Below are 15,452 nucleotides of genomic sequence, written 5' to 3' on the forward strand. Positions count from 1 at the left end.
AAGTTTACTCAGCAGGTTTGGGATTTCAGTCCGTACACAGTCCAGAAAACTGCCTGGCCCCTGAAAGCTCCTGGGAAACACCCCCTTCACCCTTAGGATGACCTGCCTGACAAGTGTCTCTGTAGCTGTGGCCCTGGGTCACATCACACAGTTGATGTCAACAATGTGATTGATGGCGGGACCAGGGGCCACACTGTTTGACCTTGAGAGAGGCTGGGGACTGAGTAACTGCCGTCAGGGTGAGCCATGGGGCTCTCCGAGTCTAAGTGACTGACTTCCAACAAAATCCCTGGACACCCAGACTCGGGGCAGCCTCCCTGGTGAGCAAACTCTCTGCTTGTGTCACACATCACTGCTGGCAGAACTGAGCACTGTCTGTACGAGTCCTCAGAGCGACAGCTGGAAGCTTGTGCCTGCTCTTCCTGAACTCCACCCATGTGCCTTTGACCACTGCTGATTCTGCCTGGATCCTTTCTCTGGAAAACCATAACCGTGAGTATAACAGCTGTTCTGACTCCCCTGAGTCCTCGCAGTGAATCCCTGAACCTGAGGGCGCTCCCCCAGCCCAGGATTGGGCTGATTCCATCAGAAGCCCATTCACACTCCTCCCGCCCCCTGACACTCAGGAGTCAAGGCCTACATGGACTTAGTCACCAACCAGGGCAGCCACTGTTGGGTCTGCATGGGTGACTAGGGGGTAAGCTGTCAGCTTCTGAGTCTAAGTAAACCTGTCTCTCAAATGGGGTCAAATGCCTGGTGAGCTGGATCAGGCAGGGGAAGTGGCTGCCCTGGGGAGGCTGCTGAGGCTGCATCTCTGCTCAGGGGGCTCAGGTGGGACTCAAGCCAGGTTGGAGCCATCAGACTGGTTTATTGGTCATCAGCGCCTCCACGAGGAGTGGGTTCGAGGCTTGGTGTCCCCCCTCTAGCGGGGCTCAGCGCAGAGCTGGTAGGGGGACGGGGTCACCAGGACGCCAAAGACACCATGATCGCTGGGGCGGGGCTGCCCAGCGGGCACCGAGAAGCTGAAGCGCTGCAGGAGGCAGGTGAAGAAGAGGAAGAGCTCCATGCGGGCCAGGGGCTCCCCGAGGCACGAGCGGCGGCCTGTGGGTGGGGATGGGGGTCAGCGAGCCTGGGGGCCTGGGCTCCACGCCTCCAAGACTCCCCAGGAGGGGCAGCGAGCCGGGCTCCCCACAGGCACCTGCTGAGAAGGGCATGAAGGCCTCCTGCTTGACGAAGCGGCCCTGGGCGTCCAGGAAGTGCTCGGGGTGGAAGCGGAAGGGCTTCTTCCAGACGGTCTCATCCTTGAGCACCGACGACAGGTTGGTGATGAGCGTGGTCCCCTGGCAGGAGACGCCGGGCATGAGTGACATCCAGGCTGGGGGAACCCTGGACCCCTGCCACCAAACATGCATGGGCCATACTCTCTGCCTGGCACACACAGGGACTCTTTCAAGTCAGTCTCAGCCCAAAGAGCTTCCTGGCACCCTCCCTGCTCCCATCGCAGGGCCAAGTGACCTGCCTCTTGGGTTCCATGCCTACCAACTGTCACTCCATGCATGGGCTACTGCAACACGATGGGGCATATTTTATTTTGTCTCCCCCTCTGGCTCCCTGCTGGGTCTCTGCGTGGAGGGGGGCCAGCCCTGCCTCTGCTTCATCCCCACACCCACCCCTACACCCGCCCACTTTGACACTCCCTCTGGCTGTGGGCAGGTCACACCCTCTACAGTCAGTGCCTGTGGAAATGAGGATTAGGTGGCTTGGGTTCCATCCTGGCCCCACCTGGCAATGGTAATGCTGGGGCTCCCAGGGTGCACGTGGAGCTGGGCTGGGCTGAGGAGGGCCGCAGGCCTACCTTGGGGATGAGGAAGCCCTGTACTTCAACGTCACGGGATGTCATGTGGGTCAAGCCCAGTGGGATGATGTCCCCAAAGCGCTGCACCTCGTGGACCACGGCCATGGTGAAGGGCATGCGGGCCTGGTCCCCCATCTCTGGTCGCCGCGCCTGCCCTATCACCTCATCGACCTCCTGTTGGACACGGCCTGGACAGACAAGCGTCCCCACAGTGGTCAGAACATAGGGAGTTGCACCCCAACCTCCTGACTCCTGTTCAGGGGCTGTGCCCATGTGGAGGAGAAGGTCACTCTGACCTGTGAGCAGGGCCCAGCCTCTGCTCAGAGCTCCTGGTGGCCAAACCAAGCTCAGGGCCCCCAGCCTGTCCCCCTCCACCCCAGCCCATCCCACCAGGCCCCCAGGCTGGGCTCACGCTGCACATCCGGGTGCAGGATCATGAGCAGGAGGGCCCAGGCCAGGGTGGTCGAGGTGGTCACCATCCCGGCAGTGAAAAGATCAGCCACCACCAGGCGCAGGTTGTCATCACTGAAGCTGCTCTCAGGGCTCCCCTTGGCCTGTGCCATGCAGAGAGGGTGGGCTCAGGGGAAGGAGGAGAAAGCCCCGCAATGGCCTCCCACTCTGCACCCATCAGCCCGGGGGCCTGATCACTGGGGAATACATAGAGCTCCCCCTGCCTTGGCTTCCATCAAAGGCCCTCAACCCACAGCCTCTGTCACTGGCCCTGGCCCTGGGGGCTCACCTTCGCGACCTCGTCCAGGAAGGCGTCAGTCAGGTCTCGGGGAGGCTGGGCTGGGTCCCGGGTCATCCTGTGCTCAGCAAGCAGCTCATCCAGCTGGGCCATGAAGGCCCTCTGCCCAGGAAAGACCTTGGCAGCCACCCCCGGGATGCGCAGGAGCACGGGGATCGCTTCCAGCACCTGTGCAGGCCACAGATGTGAGGCCCTCAGTTCCCAGTGCTCAGGTGTTCACCTCCACCTGTCAGGTCCCAGTCGACTCCAGGGTGTTCCCACCATTGACCTGGTTCCTCCCTAACTTCAGACCTCAACCCTCTCGCCTGGCCTGGGCCACAGCAGGATAAATCTAACATCTCCATCTCACGGGTTCCAGAGGCTTCCAATGAAGGAAGTAGAGATTCCTTAGCTCCCTCCTGGGGGCCGCTGACCCAACACCCCTCTGTACAAATCCTCCTCCGCGGAGGCCCAGTGCAGGGCGGAGGCGCCCTCCTTGTCGTCCTCCACCCCGCACCTGGCGGAGGAAGCCTGACTCCTCTTTCACCAAGTCCTCTGTTAGGTCCAGGAGCTTGAGGAAGAGCGGGTCGTTGTACTCGAAGCGGCGCCCGAAGGTCAGGGAGGCGATCACGTTGGTCACAGCTTTATTCAGGAGGGCGTCAGGGCTGAAGGGCCGTCCTGGGAGGGGACGGTGTAGGCCAGGGGGTCGCCTCCAGCTCCTCCTCCCCAGCCTCCATCCTGGTCTCCTGGCCCTCAGCCCAGCACTCACCGGCCTGGTCATCGAAGGCGGCACAGAGGCACGAGGCCTCCTCGGTCACCCACTGCTCCAGGGACTTCTTGCCCAGGCCGAAGTTGCGCAGGGTGGACAGGGAGAAGCGCCGCTGCTCCCGCCAAGCGCGCCCAGACCGTGCCAGGATCACCCCTGGGGGCGGGGCGGGCACGGGCGTGGCTCGGCTGTGACCTCGCCCCGCCTCTGCGCGCACACCTTGCTCACAGGCTCGCACGCCCTTCCGTCTACGCCGGCGTCCCGCCCCGGCCCCGCCCCCGGCCCGCGGAGCTCCGCTCCCTGTTCTGCTCCCTCTAAGCTGGTTCTCAGTCCCACCATCCCCGCCCCCTCTGACACCCGCTTCTGGCGAGCACAGGTCACCCTCTACTCCCTCACATCCTCGCCTGCTCCTTACAGGCCCCTCCCCTTACCCTGCTCCCACTGCCACGCCCCCTGCTTCGCCTACACTAACCTCTTTCTGCACGAGTAACACCACCAAGTCCTGCCCACTTTACACCATCTTCCGCCTGGGGACACGTCCAACCCTCGGCCCGGAGACATCGTTCGCCAGCCCTCCCCACTCAGGGCAAGTCTTGTCCCCAACCTTACCTCTACCCTCTGTGACCGCCTTCCAGTTCAAGGAAGCTCTCGGCCCGCCCCCAGCCCCGCCCACACTGACTCCGCCTCCTCATTCCCGCCTCTCAGACGTCCCCTACCAGCTCCGGGTGGCCTGTGTTCTGCCCACTCCCTCTAAGGCCCCTCCCTCCGCCCGCTCACAGGCACCCCCCTACCCTGGTCGCAGGCTCCTTCCTCCACCTGCCGCCCCTTCCAGTACGCTGACTCTTCCCTGCACCGCAGATCTCCCCCTACAGCCCCCCGACGCAGCTTGGCCCAGCCCAGTCTCGGGTCACTGTGGGCACAGTCCCCTCTGGGCCGCGGTTCCCCCTTGTCCGCTTGCCTTCTGCGTGTGGCCCGTAGCCCAGGTGCTCATAGACGACCGCAGGTGGGCGGTCGGAGGTGTCCTCGCCGCGGTGCACCAGCGCCTCGCGCATGGCCGCCAGCCCGTTGAGCACGACCACGGGCGTCCAGGCCAGCTGCAGGCTGAACACGTCCCCGAAGCGGCGCCGCAGCTGCAGGCCAGGGGTTAAGGCGTTCGACAAGCCCCACCCTCGCCAGGCTCCTGGCCACAGTCTCCTGGTCCTAGCCTTCTGGGACCCCTGGGCCGCCAGACGGGGAAATTGGGGAGTGGGGGAATGGAAGGACTTTATCCGGCTTGGTGACGCTGGGGGTCACAACTTGTATGGTTGAGGACCTCACGTTGGATAAGACCACCCAGGTATGACTTTGCAAAGGTCACCAACATTGTCAGTAGGCCAAGTTAGCATCCCATTTTATAAGTGACGAAACAGGTTCAGGGAGGTGAGCAGGGAGGCCCAAGATCTCACAGCAGCAACAGATTTGAACCTGGTCACTGTCCCCTGTCAACCTCGATTTCCTGATTTCAGTGGGGCTCATGCCCAGCCTCCTCTCTCCAATCTCAGGACCTTTCCTCCTGATGTCCTCAGAAGGGACTCAGGCTCACAGAACTTATGCTCGGTCCCACTGCATCCCAAACCCTCTGCCAAGGCCCACCCCCTCCAGGCCTTTGCCCTCTCTGACCTTTGATGGGAAAATTCAAACTGTCCCCCAGGCCCTACCCAGCTGCCCTCCCCCAGGAGGCCTCTCATGCCTGCCTCCTCCGTTCCACCAGCTCCTTGTGCAGCCTGTGGCTTCACCACAACCGTCTGCTGCTATGTGGGGTCCCCAGGACCTCTGCTGCTCCCTCCCCCACGTTCCTCACCCGAGTAAAGCTGCAAACCGTGTCCTGGAAGTCCACATGCAGCAGGTTGCCCAGCCCAGGCAGGGGCATGGGGCCTGGGGGGTAGCGTGGGGCCCAGCGTTGGCGCCGGTGCATCAGGTCCACCAGGAGCAGGAAGATGGCCACGGCCACGGGCAGCGGCCCCAGTGTCTCCCCGGTCAGCAGCCCCATGGCTGCCTCAGTGTACACTGCGCTCCTCTGGACACACTGGGGCCCCTCACCACACCAGGCACCAGGACCAGACCTGGCAGGGCTCTCTCACCCACTCTGAGGGTTTGATGAGCCTGGGCCCTTTTATAAAGGAGCTGAGACTGGCCTTTGTCCTCTGCTCTGAGCCTGCCTGTTGGCGTGACTGTGCTGCCAGAGGGTGCAGGGAGGGGACGGCGAAGGTCAGTGCAGGGGTGGCACAGAACTCCTGACCCTGCTGCCCTCTGCACGTGCTTACCCTGGCTGGGGAAGGAAAAAAGCGAAGTCCCCAACCCCAGCCTGACTGCCAGCATTGTGCAGGCTCCCAGGAAGAACCCGGGGTCTTTGGACTTGATCCTGTCACTCACCTTTCACCTTAGCCTCACCCTCCCTAATGGGGTCACAGCCTCATCCCCGGAACACATCCTCACCTCCCCGAATCTCACCTGCCTCCTCCTGAGTGACCTTCAACTCTGAGGTTTGTCACTGGCATTTGCTGTAGGGAGGTCACGTGATCAGAGGGACCTTGGGTGGGGGCGAGGGATGAAGTTCTCCGTGTCCCTCACTTCACACTGTGACACTCAATATACACACAGACACTGATCACACACTCACAAACCACTCACACAATCAGATGTTACCCACACACATACTGACACATAGGACCTGCACACACAGTTACACACCCACAAAATCACAGACACACACACATTGATACTTGCACCACTGACACACACACATACACACACACACAGAGCACCTGTTCTCATTGGTGGTCTGTACCCGACCCCCACCCTCCCCACCTCAAGGCAGCTGGCAGGGATGCTGAGGACCCTCAGCTGGCTGCGGGCTGGCTCAGCTTCCGCTGTTTCCCCGTGGTTGTGAGCATCGCATGAGTGACTCTGGGGGTGGGGAGGCAGCAGCATTGTTTTCTGAGCTCCCTACTCACCCAAGCAGCCAGTTCAGAGGACAGGAGACCCTTCCTAAGTGGGTTACAAACTGGTCCTTGACCTCCCAGCTCCTGAGGCCACCCAGGTGATGAATCTCCTCGAGCCTGTGTCCACTTTTCTGACTCAGAGAAATGCAGGTTGATCCCTTGCCCTTGTTGACTGAGCTGCCAGGAAGCTCAGCATACCAGGGTGCCCTAGCGTAGGATGTCATCCTGTCCCCAGAGGAGTGGGCCTGCTTCTTCCTCAGTATCATTTGTCCTTGAACATCAGCTGCTGAAACTCTTTCTGGAAAGACAAGGGGATAGAAACAAGTGGGGCGGATGTAATTTCTTTACACCCTCACAGGCCTGCTGAGGACCACACGGAATGGATTCCAGGGCCTCCCCTTAGCCAGCCACCTCCCTCTCCCTGGGCCACGTCCTTTCTCTTCCAGCCCCATCCCTTCCCACTCTGGCTCTGTGGTCCCTCAAGGAAAGATGCGAACCTCAGCACCACCCTGCCCCTTTGTGTGCCACCTCGTGGCTGGAACTGTGGCTCCCAGGCCCTCCCTCTTGCTCATCCTCTCGCCACCTCCAAGCAGGGGTGTGACCACATGATGCCAGGGCAGGGCTGCTGCCCACCGGCCTCTGTACCCTCCTTCGTCAACAGGAAGAGGGGTGGGATTTGAGGCTGAGTTTTTAAATCGGTGATGCTGATGGGAACTCTGAAGCCAAAACCCACTCAGGTGGGAAGGGGCAGGAGCCCAGAGGGTGGGGAAGGGGCATTTCCTGGGAGGGGTCAGGCCCCCTCCCCCATCCCAGGGGTATGTGAGGCCAGCTCTCATCCTGGAACCAGCTGGAGAATTCTCTCCCCCAGATGGAGCAGGGCCTGCAGGGGGCACTCCTCACGCCCATCTCCCCCTAGTTCTCTCCCTCCCTCCCTCCCCAAGAGTAAGAGGACCAGCTTCTTCCCAGGGAGCCTCTGGATATCCCCCACCCAGAGATGGCTCCCTGGGGCCGGGGCCTCTTGCTCTTGGCTTTCAAGGTTTGCAGTTCCTGCTTGGCCTGTGAAAGCTGCTCCTCCCCTTCTGAATGCCCGCAGCCCCACTCTCCTGCAGGGCCCAGGGCCAGAGGGTGTAGCGGGCTGGGGCCCAGTGGGCCTTCCTCAGTTTACCTGGCTTTCCCTGCATCTTTCCTTGCTCAGGCCTTGGACTGTGTTCCAGCCCCGCTGGACGTCCCACGTGCTGGGTGCTGGCGGGGCACTCGCAGCCTGGCGGGGACACAATGGTGTGCCCCTGCTCCAAGGTGCTCATGCCAAGAGGAAGAGCAGGAAGGCAGAGAGCTGACAGGCCAGGCCAGCAGTGCGGGGACTGCTCTGAGGGTCGTGGGGACACTGCCCCAGGCTGCAGCAGGACTCTCTGGGAAACCAACCTGGAGGACTTTGACTGACTTGGCACCACGGTTGAAGGTGATGTGGCAGTGGGACCAAAGGGCCACAACAGAGTCCTGTGCATGAGGGTGAGGGGCAGCGGGAGGAGGCAGCTTTGCAAGTCTGGCTGAGGACTGGACTGTGGGGAGCTGGGGTCCCTGGGCCTCCAGGAGGCAGGGAGATCATTTTTGACATCAAAACAGACCAGAAGGAAGACCCATGGGCACTGTGGGGCCTTCCTGGATTCAGCCTGTGGCCTCTCATTGGCCTCTGGGTCATTGGCCAGTTGAGTGTCCTGTCCTGTGGGCAGCACCTCTCTACCCAGGACTGTCAGAGAATCAGGTGGTGTTAGCGGGGGAGGGGGGGAGGCAGGATGGTGTGAGTGTTGGTCACACAGTGGCTCTGGATAAAGTGTCTTTATCCACCCTTTGTTTTGGATGTGTCACGCCCTCCCAAGCAGTTACCCTAATGTGGACACGAAGGGCAGGGACCGACATGCCTGTAATTCAGGCAGAGGCCCCTGACACTAGGGGCCTGTTGTCCAGGACGGAGCAGCCTTGAGGAAACCTCATGAGTACAATGAGCACATGGAACAACTGTGAGGCCAACAGCCTTTGCAATCATTGTGCAATTGCAGCTCCCACTGACGAGGCACTTGTGTGCCAGGCACTGCTGCTCACTCTGCGTGTCCCCCCACAGCCCTGGAAGGCAGGTGGCTTTATGGTCCCAAAGGCATGGAGGAGACTGAGTCTCAGGGGTCACGTCAGGAGGTCAAAGTCACAGAGGAGTAGTTGGGGCCATTTCAAAACGCAGGCTCTGAGCTACTGCTGTCCGTGTAAGTTACTGAGATTTATCGTCTCAGAAACACACTCAGCCCGCCCTCCCGGGGCTTGTGCTCTGGTGAAGCTGCTGGGGTGGAGGGGTGAGCGCCCCCAGGGTCCACCCGTGTCACAGATGTTCACCCGTGCCCGGAAGGGTCCTCTGGACACTGCGACCTGGGACTTAGGATCCAGGGGAGACGTCAGCACGCTGGGGAACTACGAAACGCCTGGCCCTGGTCCCCCAAGCACGGAACCGGGGCCCGGGGTCCCCAACGCGATGCGGGGCAAACCCCGGGCGAGCGCCCTAGAATCAGGTAGGGAGCTGCAGCCCCAGCCCGGGCGCTGGGAAAGTCGGGGGCATTTTGTTGGCCTTGCCCCTCCCCCCGCGGCATGCAGCGCCCTGGGGAAACCCCCATTCCCGCTCCTCCTTGGGGACCGAGAGGAAGAGCGGAAGCCGAGCGCAGCTTGCGGGCCCCGGGCCTGGCCGCCCCGCCTGGCTCCGTGCGGACCCGCCCTCGCAGCGCAGGATCCAGGCGGAGGCGCCGGCGGGGCGGCCGCGGCTGCAGTTCCGCAGGCGGGCGCCGGGGGGCGCCGGGGGCCGCGGCCGAGGAGGGAACGGGGGCGGGAGGGCGCTGGGCGGGGCCCGCCTCCCGGAGCTGCTTAATGGGTCCTGGCCTTGGGCTTGGTGGGATGAAAAGGTTCTGGGGACCCGCCGCGCAACAATGTGAATCTACTTACTACTGAACGAGTAACTCAGTGGTTGAGATGGCAAATTTTGTTGTGTTTTTTTATACCATGATATAAGAATTACTAAAACAATATACATCTGCCCTACATTTGACCTATGAGAATGGTCAAAATCCAGCACACTGAGAACACCGAGTGCTGAGTAGAACCTGGAGCAACAGGAAGTGTCATACATCGCCAACGCAAACCCGCACAGCCCTCTGGAGTCGGTTTGGCGGTTCCTTACAAACTCGACGCTGTCACCACGTGACCCAGCAACCAGGCTCCTTGATATTGACTCAAAGGAGCTCAGAACTTCTGTCCACAGAAAACCTGCACACGGATGTTGACAGCAGCTGTGCTCATAATCGCCAGACCTCGGAAGGAACCAAGACGCCTTTCAGGAGGTGAATGGATAAACTGTGGCACATCCCGACAATGGACTATTCTTCAGGACCCAAAGAAATGAGACATCAAGCCTTGAAAAGACGTGGATGAAACTTAAATTCCTATTACCAAGTGAAAGAAGGCAATGTGAAAGGCTACATACTGTATGATTCCACCTGTATCACCTTCTAGAAAAGGCAAAACTATGGAGACAGAAATAAAGATCAGTGGTTGCCACAGGCTGGGGGGGAGGGAATAGGTGGAGCATAGAGGATTTTTAGGGCAGTGAAACTTCTCTGTAGGATCCTATACTGGTGGATATATGTCCATATACATTTGTCCAAACTCACAGAATGTGCACCAGCAAGAGTGAGCCCCAGTGTAGACTATGGACCCCTGTGATGATGTGAGAATGTGGGCTCACGAATTCTAACAAATGTCCCACGCTGGCAGGGAAAGCTGTGCGAGGATAAGGAGTAAATTGGAACTTTCTCCACCTTCTGCTCAACAGAAGCTATGAACCTAAAACTAGGAACCTAAAACTTCTCTAAAAAATAAAGTTTATTTAAAAAACACATAGCAGTCTAACGTGGTGGGAGCCGATGTGTCATGAGCAGTTGAGGCTTCTGCAGGAGCAGAAAGCTGGAGCCGGGAGGGACGTGTGGAAAACAGCTATCCCAATTAAAGGTCAGTCCAGAAGTCAGTTTGAGGAAAGACCTAGAACAATGACAAGTGCCTGGCTCAAGTATCAGCAGCAAGTCAAAAGGGGACAGAAGGATAAAAGGCAAAATGACAAAGAATCATTTGCTGTCAGGAAAATATTTTCCTCAAGATACATATTTTTCAAGTTTTGTGGTTTAGCCCTTGACACCTGAAATCTATCAATTTCATCTGAAGTGTGTTAATACCAAGCCAAGACCAGACGGGAAGCCAAGCAGCTCGGAAAGCAGTCATTTCTATGCAGGCCTCATGGCCCACACAGCACACCCACCCACACCTCCATCCTTGCAGCAAAATGAGAAATGGACCTCCCTGCTCGATGTAGCCATTAAAACAAAATTAATCTGCCATTTCTGAAGCCCCAAATTGATGAGCACACAAGAACTCATTTATAATTGCTTATTTCTACTTCACAACGTTCCTTCCAGTATTTCTGTTCTCTAAAAAAGTCCATTAACATTGCATTATTTTTTTATAACCTTTAAAATTAATGCTGATTGGAAATACGTCCTCATATCAACTTAAGTAAATGTGACCATCCTGACCAACACCGTAGAGCCCCCGCCAGGCGGAGGGGCAGACAAGAGCCTTTGGCTTTGGTCCCCTTCCAGGCTCCCCTGCAGGGGCCGCTGGGCTGCGTGAGGCCAGGGATGGGGGACCAGTCAGATGGCGGCCTCTTCCGCACCAGCACCAAAGCCACCTTTGGGGGCTGGAACGGGAGGAGGAAGAGACGCATTTGCTTCATATTAAACAAAAAGGGAAACAAGGTTAAAATGAAGTTTATTTTTTTTGATTTTTTTTTTTTTTAAATAAAACTGTTCTGTGAAACAGCTATTTTATCCCCACGGCAGAGTGACCCCTGAAAGATGCACTAACCCCTTCTTAAGGCCTTAACAAGATATTTTTTTGTACTTTTTTCTTCTTTTTTTAAAACTCAGATATTTAAAAATTATACAATTTACAAAACAAAACAATACAACATAAAGAATCATGTAGCATGGGGCTGCTCAACTGACAGGCCCCCTTTTCCTTTATAAAAATGAAAGCAAAAGAAAAAAGGGTTTACTGGGTGTCTCTGGTCAGCTTACCCCACACTGATCACACCCAACACAGCCCCTCCTCCACATCAGTTCCTAGCCTTAGATTTCCTGCACAGCTGCCTGGAATGTGCCCAGATGGGGGCCATCCCTTGACCCTGCCTGCCTTGTGCACTTAGGTGGGGCATTCGGGGTTCTCACTGGCCACAGTGACCCAGGACACAGCTGTGACCTTGGGGCATCTGCCAATTTCACCCCCCCCAAAAAAGATAAAAAATTTAAAAATAAATAAATAGTGTTTCTGGAAATGAAAACATTTATTTTTATGTTTAAACATCATTCTCCCACTCTTGAAAACATGGACTGTTCCCACTTCCCCCGCCCCAAACCTTCCCACTTTGAGACAAATTAATGACAGAAGGATGGTTTTGGTGTGGTTGGTCTGCTCTTTCAATTCTGGGTCTAGTATTCTCCGAATTGGTATGAGACAAGCTAAAGATCAAAGCCACACCCCCATCCTTTATGAGATGAGAATTTTTTCAGTTCAATTTCACATTTAAATTTCACTGTTATTGGAACAATTTGGAGTTCTTTAACTAGATAATTTTAAAATAGAATCAAAAGGGATAGCGCACCTTTCATTTAAACAAAGTCTTTCCAGACTAAAAATAGATTTATATATATATATTTTTATCCCTCCCTTTTAATTCCCCCCACCCTTTCCCATCATCCCACCCCTCCCCCCTCCCCCCACATTGTCACTATGGAGATTGTGTCCATGGAAACAGCCATTCCAACTTCTTGGGTCTTTCTTTCCTGTGGTGTCACCAGTTTGAGTGTGATGTAAGAACTTAGGAGGAAGTGCTGGCATGGGCAGGCACGTCGGGGTAGGGCTGGGTGGGGTGGGGTGTGGCTGCACAGTAGGACGATTTCCATTCCATCATGAGTGTCCACCACCTTCTCATCTCCACAGTCTCACCTGGAAGACAGAACAGACATTGGGTGCTAGGAACCTCCACACGGTCCTGCAGCCAACAGCCCCTGCTCCATGGTGGCACTGAGAGGGGGCTTTCTGCAGGATCTAGCAGCCGAAGACCCCCCTGTAAGTGTGCTGCTGACACAGGAGACATCCAAGACCAGAGGTGGAGCCACTGTGTGGCTCTGGGCCTGGAACATGGTTAGAAGCAGCAGTGACCTGGGCAGCTGCGCCGGGACGGCACTTTGAGTACCCCTCACAGTGTGTCCACCTCCCCAGCAGGAACTGAAATCAGGAGAGAATTCCCTTACCCCCAGGTGGGAGTTGCCCTGGAGTCGGGCAGCTCTCAAGGTGACCCTGCTCGGGATCCCACTGCCTGGAGCCTGCGGTGGGCCTCAGCACTTCGGTGGCAGGGCGTGGTCCTCACAGAGGTGGCTGAGCTCCCAGCCAATCTGTGGAAGAACCAGCCCAGGACCACTTCACAGCTGCTTCTGGTTGAGTCAGTTCTTTACACTTAAAGAACACTCTGCCGGTGAGCTCTGATGGGGGACGGCAGGGCTCGAGCTCATCCTGTGAGGCTCCCCAGTGTCCCCTGCAGCTGGCATCTCCTCTTCCAGCCCAGGCTCAGGACGATCTTGATGGCCCATGCAGGGAAGGTGGGGTTGTACCAAGGGCCTCCTCAGAAGGCTTCATGGGTCATTACGTGTAAAAAAGGCTCAGAGAGACATGACAGTTTCCAAGGAATTGGAGCTGTGGGCAGGGGGGCTCACCGTGCTCCTTCCTCAAACCCTCTTTGGGGTCCTCCTTCAACAACTAAACCTCAGGAAAACCCAGGTGGCACTCTCCCTTTTTTGGTTCCATAAAACTTATTAATACACAAGATAGTTAAGAAGCCTGGTCCGTGTGCACGAGCTACAAACGCTCCGTTCAGGAGCACACACACGTATACCTGCCCTTGCCAAAAAGAGGTTCCTAACTGTTTGGCAGAAAACATGAATAAACAGGAAGACACTTCGCACAAATAGCAGGACAATGGCACCAGGCTCAGGTAAAAGCAAACTCTGGGACTCCAGCTGCCAGGCCCTGGGGACATGGGCCAGTGGCTGAGCCATCTGCCATTTTCAGGATGTCCATGGCAACAGTGTGGCTTCCCTAGTCCTGAAGGTGGTTCTGGGCCCCAGGGGTCACCCCAGCCTTTGAGGTGCATGCTTCCTCCTCCCGCAGCACGGGGCACCCTCCACTGCTGCAGTCCGGTTTTCCTGAGGCTAAGGCTGCCAGGAAAGGGGAGAGAAGCCACCTTCTCCGGTGCCACCCCAGGAACCAAAGGCCTTTTGTAAACACGACAAGGGCAAGGCTAATGGAGCATCCCAATCAATGACCAGAGGGGCAAAATCCTGCCAGGGACGTGGACACCGGTGTGAACAGAGGACTGATGCTCACGTGCACTCTGCAAGGCTCTGCTCGTGGAGTGGGGACGAGGCAGTTTGTGCCACCCGTCCCTACTTCACCCTGTGCTTGGCAAGGCCTGCACCCGCACCTTGCTCGTTACTCAGAATAGCAGGCCTACACCTAGAATGAAGCACGTCTCGGCACCCGGGGTCTGCCTGGCCTGTGGGCTCTGCCCCCTGCTGACCACAGACCCCTCCCTCAGTGCCACAGGGGTGCCTGGTGGTCCAGGGAGGCCTGTCAGCACCTCTCACCTTGGGTTCTACCTTCCAGCCTTCCCAACAGGACCCTTCCCCAGGGTCTGATATTAGACTAGCCTCAATACACAATACCCTGAATGCAATGGGACCTAACTTCTCAGTTACTTCTAAAAACTTGTTCCTTCAGTAGGTAGAATAGGAAGAAAATTCTTTAGTACCTACTTTGTGCCAGACACTAGGCTAGGAGCTCAGAGATGTTATTTCAGAATAACCCCGAGAGGCGTGACCCCCATATCTTGGAGATTAGGTTATTGAAGCTGGGGAAATGACACACGTGTCCCAAAACTGCATGCTAGTTGGAGGTGGGACCAGGGCTCACATCCAGCAAAACTCTTCTGCCCAGGCCCCAGGGACCTTGGCTTTGAGCCTCCTTTGCTGCGCGGTCCTGTCCAACTGCAGGGGACACGGCAGTGCCTCGGGCAGAGAGCCAGGGAGCAGACGCTATGCCAGCCGCACCAGTGCCAGCTGAGTGAACCAGCAGCCACTCTGTGCTGAGGATTTTCAGTCTTCTCTTTAAAAAGTATATAGATGCTCAGCTGCTGATGAACAGGGCTTCATCTTGGGCCAAAGCCTTCCAACAGTCCCTCCTTCTCTGTCATGCTCCCACCCTCCTCCCCACTCCCCTTCAGCATCACCTCTGTGCCCTGAACCTGGGCCAGGCCAAGGCTGTGCTTTGTATCCTTCCACAGCACACACCAAGCCTGACTTCTCCAGCCACAGCAGGAATCCACCACCCCAGCCCCACCCAACCTGGCCAGGGGACGGTCCTCATCTCCAAAATACACCTGTGCTTCCTCCTGGGAGAGGCGGTGGGAGCGGATCTCGTTCTGAATCTGTCCCGATCTAGGGCACAGTCAGGGTCAGAGAAGACTTTCCTCTCTGGGGCGCACGCACCCCCTTCACACAGACTCCCTCAGCACCACTGGGTGTCTGCTCTGGGCTACGGCACAATGGGGCAAAGACAGACACAGTTCCCGTCCTCACAGAGTAGACAGTCTAGGGGAGAGGCAGAAAACAAGCAAACCAATGATTCGAAATTGTGCTGATGCTGGGGAAGGCTGCAGAGTGGGGCGGGGGGCAGGATAGACAGTGACTCAGAAGGAAAGGCCCCCCAAGGAAATGACATTGAAGCTGAGACCCAGAGATGAGATGGAGCCTGTCACATGAAGATGGAGAGACAGAGTGCTCTGGGCCCCGGGCGCCGCCAGCGTGAGAGCCCAGAGGGAGGAAGCCCCAGCTCCGAGGAGCTGAAGGAGGCGGGGAGCCTGGAGAGCCTCGCCAGAGACTTCCACAGGCCTTCGGAGGCATGGTGAGGAGTCCGGCCTTGACT

General features: G+C 57.4%; 2 protein-coding genes across 17 annotated transcripts in view; both read right to left on the bottom strand.

The window, feature by feature from the left end:
- Nucleotides 1-848: 848 nt before the first annotated feature.
- LOC103546052 (cytochrome P450 2D14-like) lies at nucleotides 849-5,588 on the bottom strand. The gene is made up of 9 exons (XM_070599647.1): nucleotides 5,189-5,588; nucleotides 4,307-4,478; nucleotides 3,352-3,504; nucleotides 3,100-3,260; nucleotides 2,595-2,771; nucleotides 2,268-2,409; nucleotides 1,856-2,043; nucleotides 1,199-1,340; nucleotides 849-1,101 (listed from the first exon to the last, which is right to left on the bottom strand). Exons 1-9 carry the CDS (start codon nucleotides 5,375-5,377, stop codon nucleotides 923-925), a joined length of 1,503 nt encoding a protein of 500 aa, XP_070455748.1. The 5' UTR covers nucleotides 5,378-5,588; the 3' UTR covers nucleotides 849-922.
- Nucleotides 5,589-11,166: 5,578 nt separating this feature from the next.
- The window catches only part of TCF20 (transcription factor 20), a 184,688-nt gene continuing 180,402 nt past the window's right edge, over nucleotides 11,167-15,452 (bottom strand). For 15 of the 16 annotated variants that reach the window (XR_011534576.1, XM_070599622.1, XM_070599628.1 and 12 more), the window contains one exon: nucleotides 11,167-12,419. Coding sequence is in view for 4 of the 16 variants with exons in the window: in XM_070599628.1 (XP_070455729.1) it covers nucleotides 12,402-12,419 (18 nt within the window). In the remaining 12 variants the exon portion in view is untranslated. The remainder of the gene's footprint in view (nucleotides 12,420-15,452) is intronic. The other variant, XR_011534578.1, reaches the window with a different exon arrangement.

Source organism: Equus przewalskii, chromosome 29, assembly GCF_037783145.1.
Source record: "Equus przewalskii isolate Varuska chromosome 29, EquPr2, whole genome shotgun sequence".
Lineage (NCBI taxonomy): Eukaryota > Metazoa > Chordata > Mammalia > Perissodactyla > Equidae > Equus > Equus przewalskii.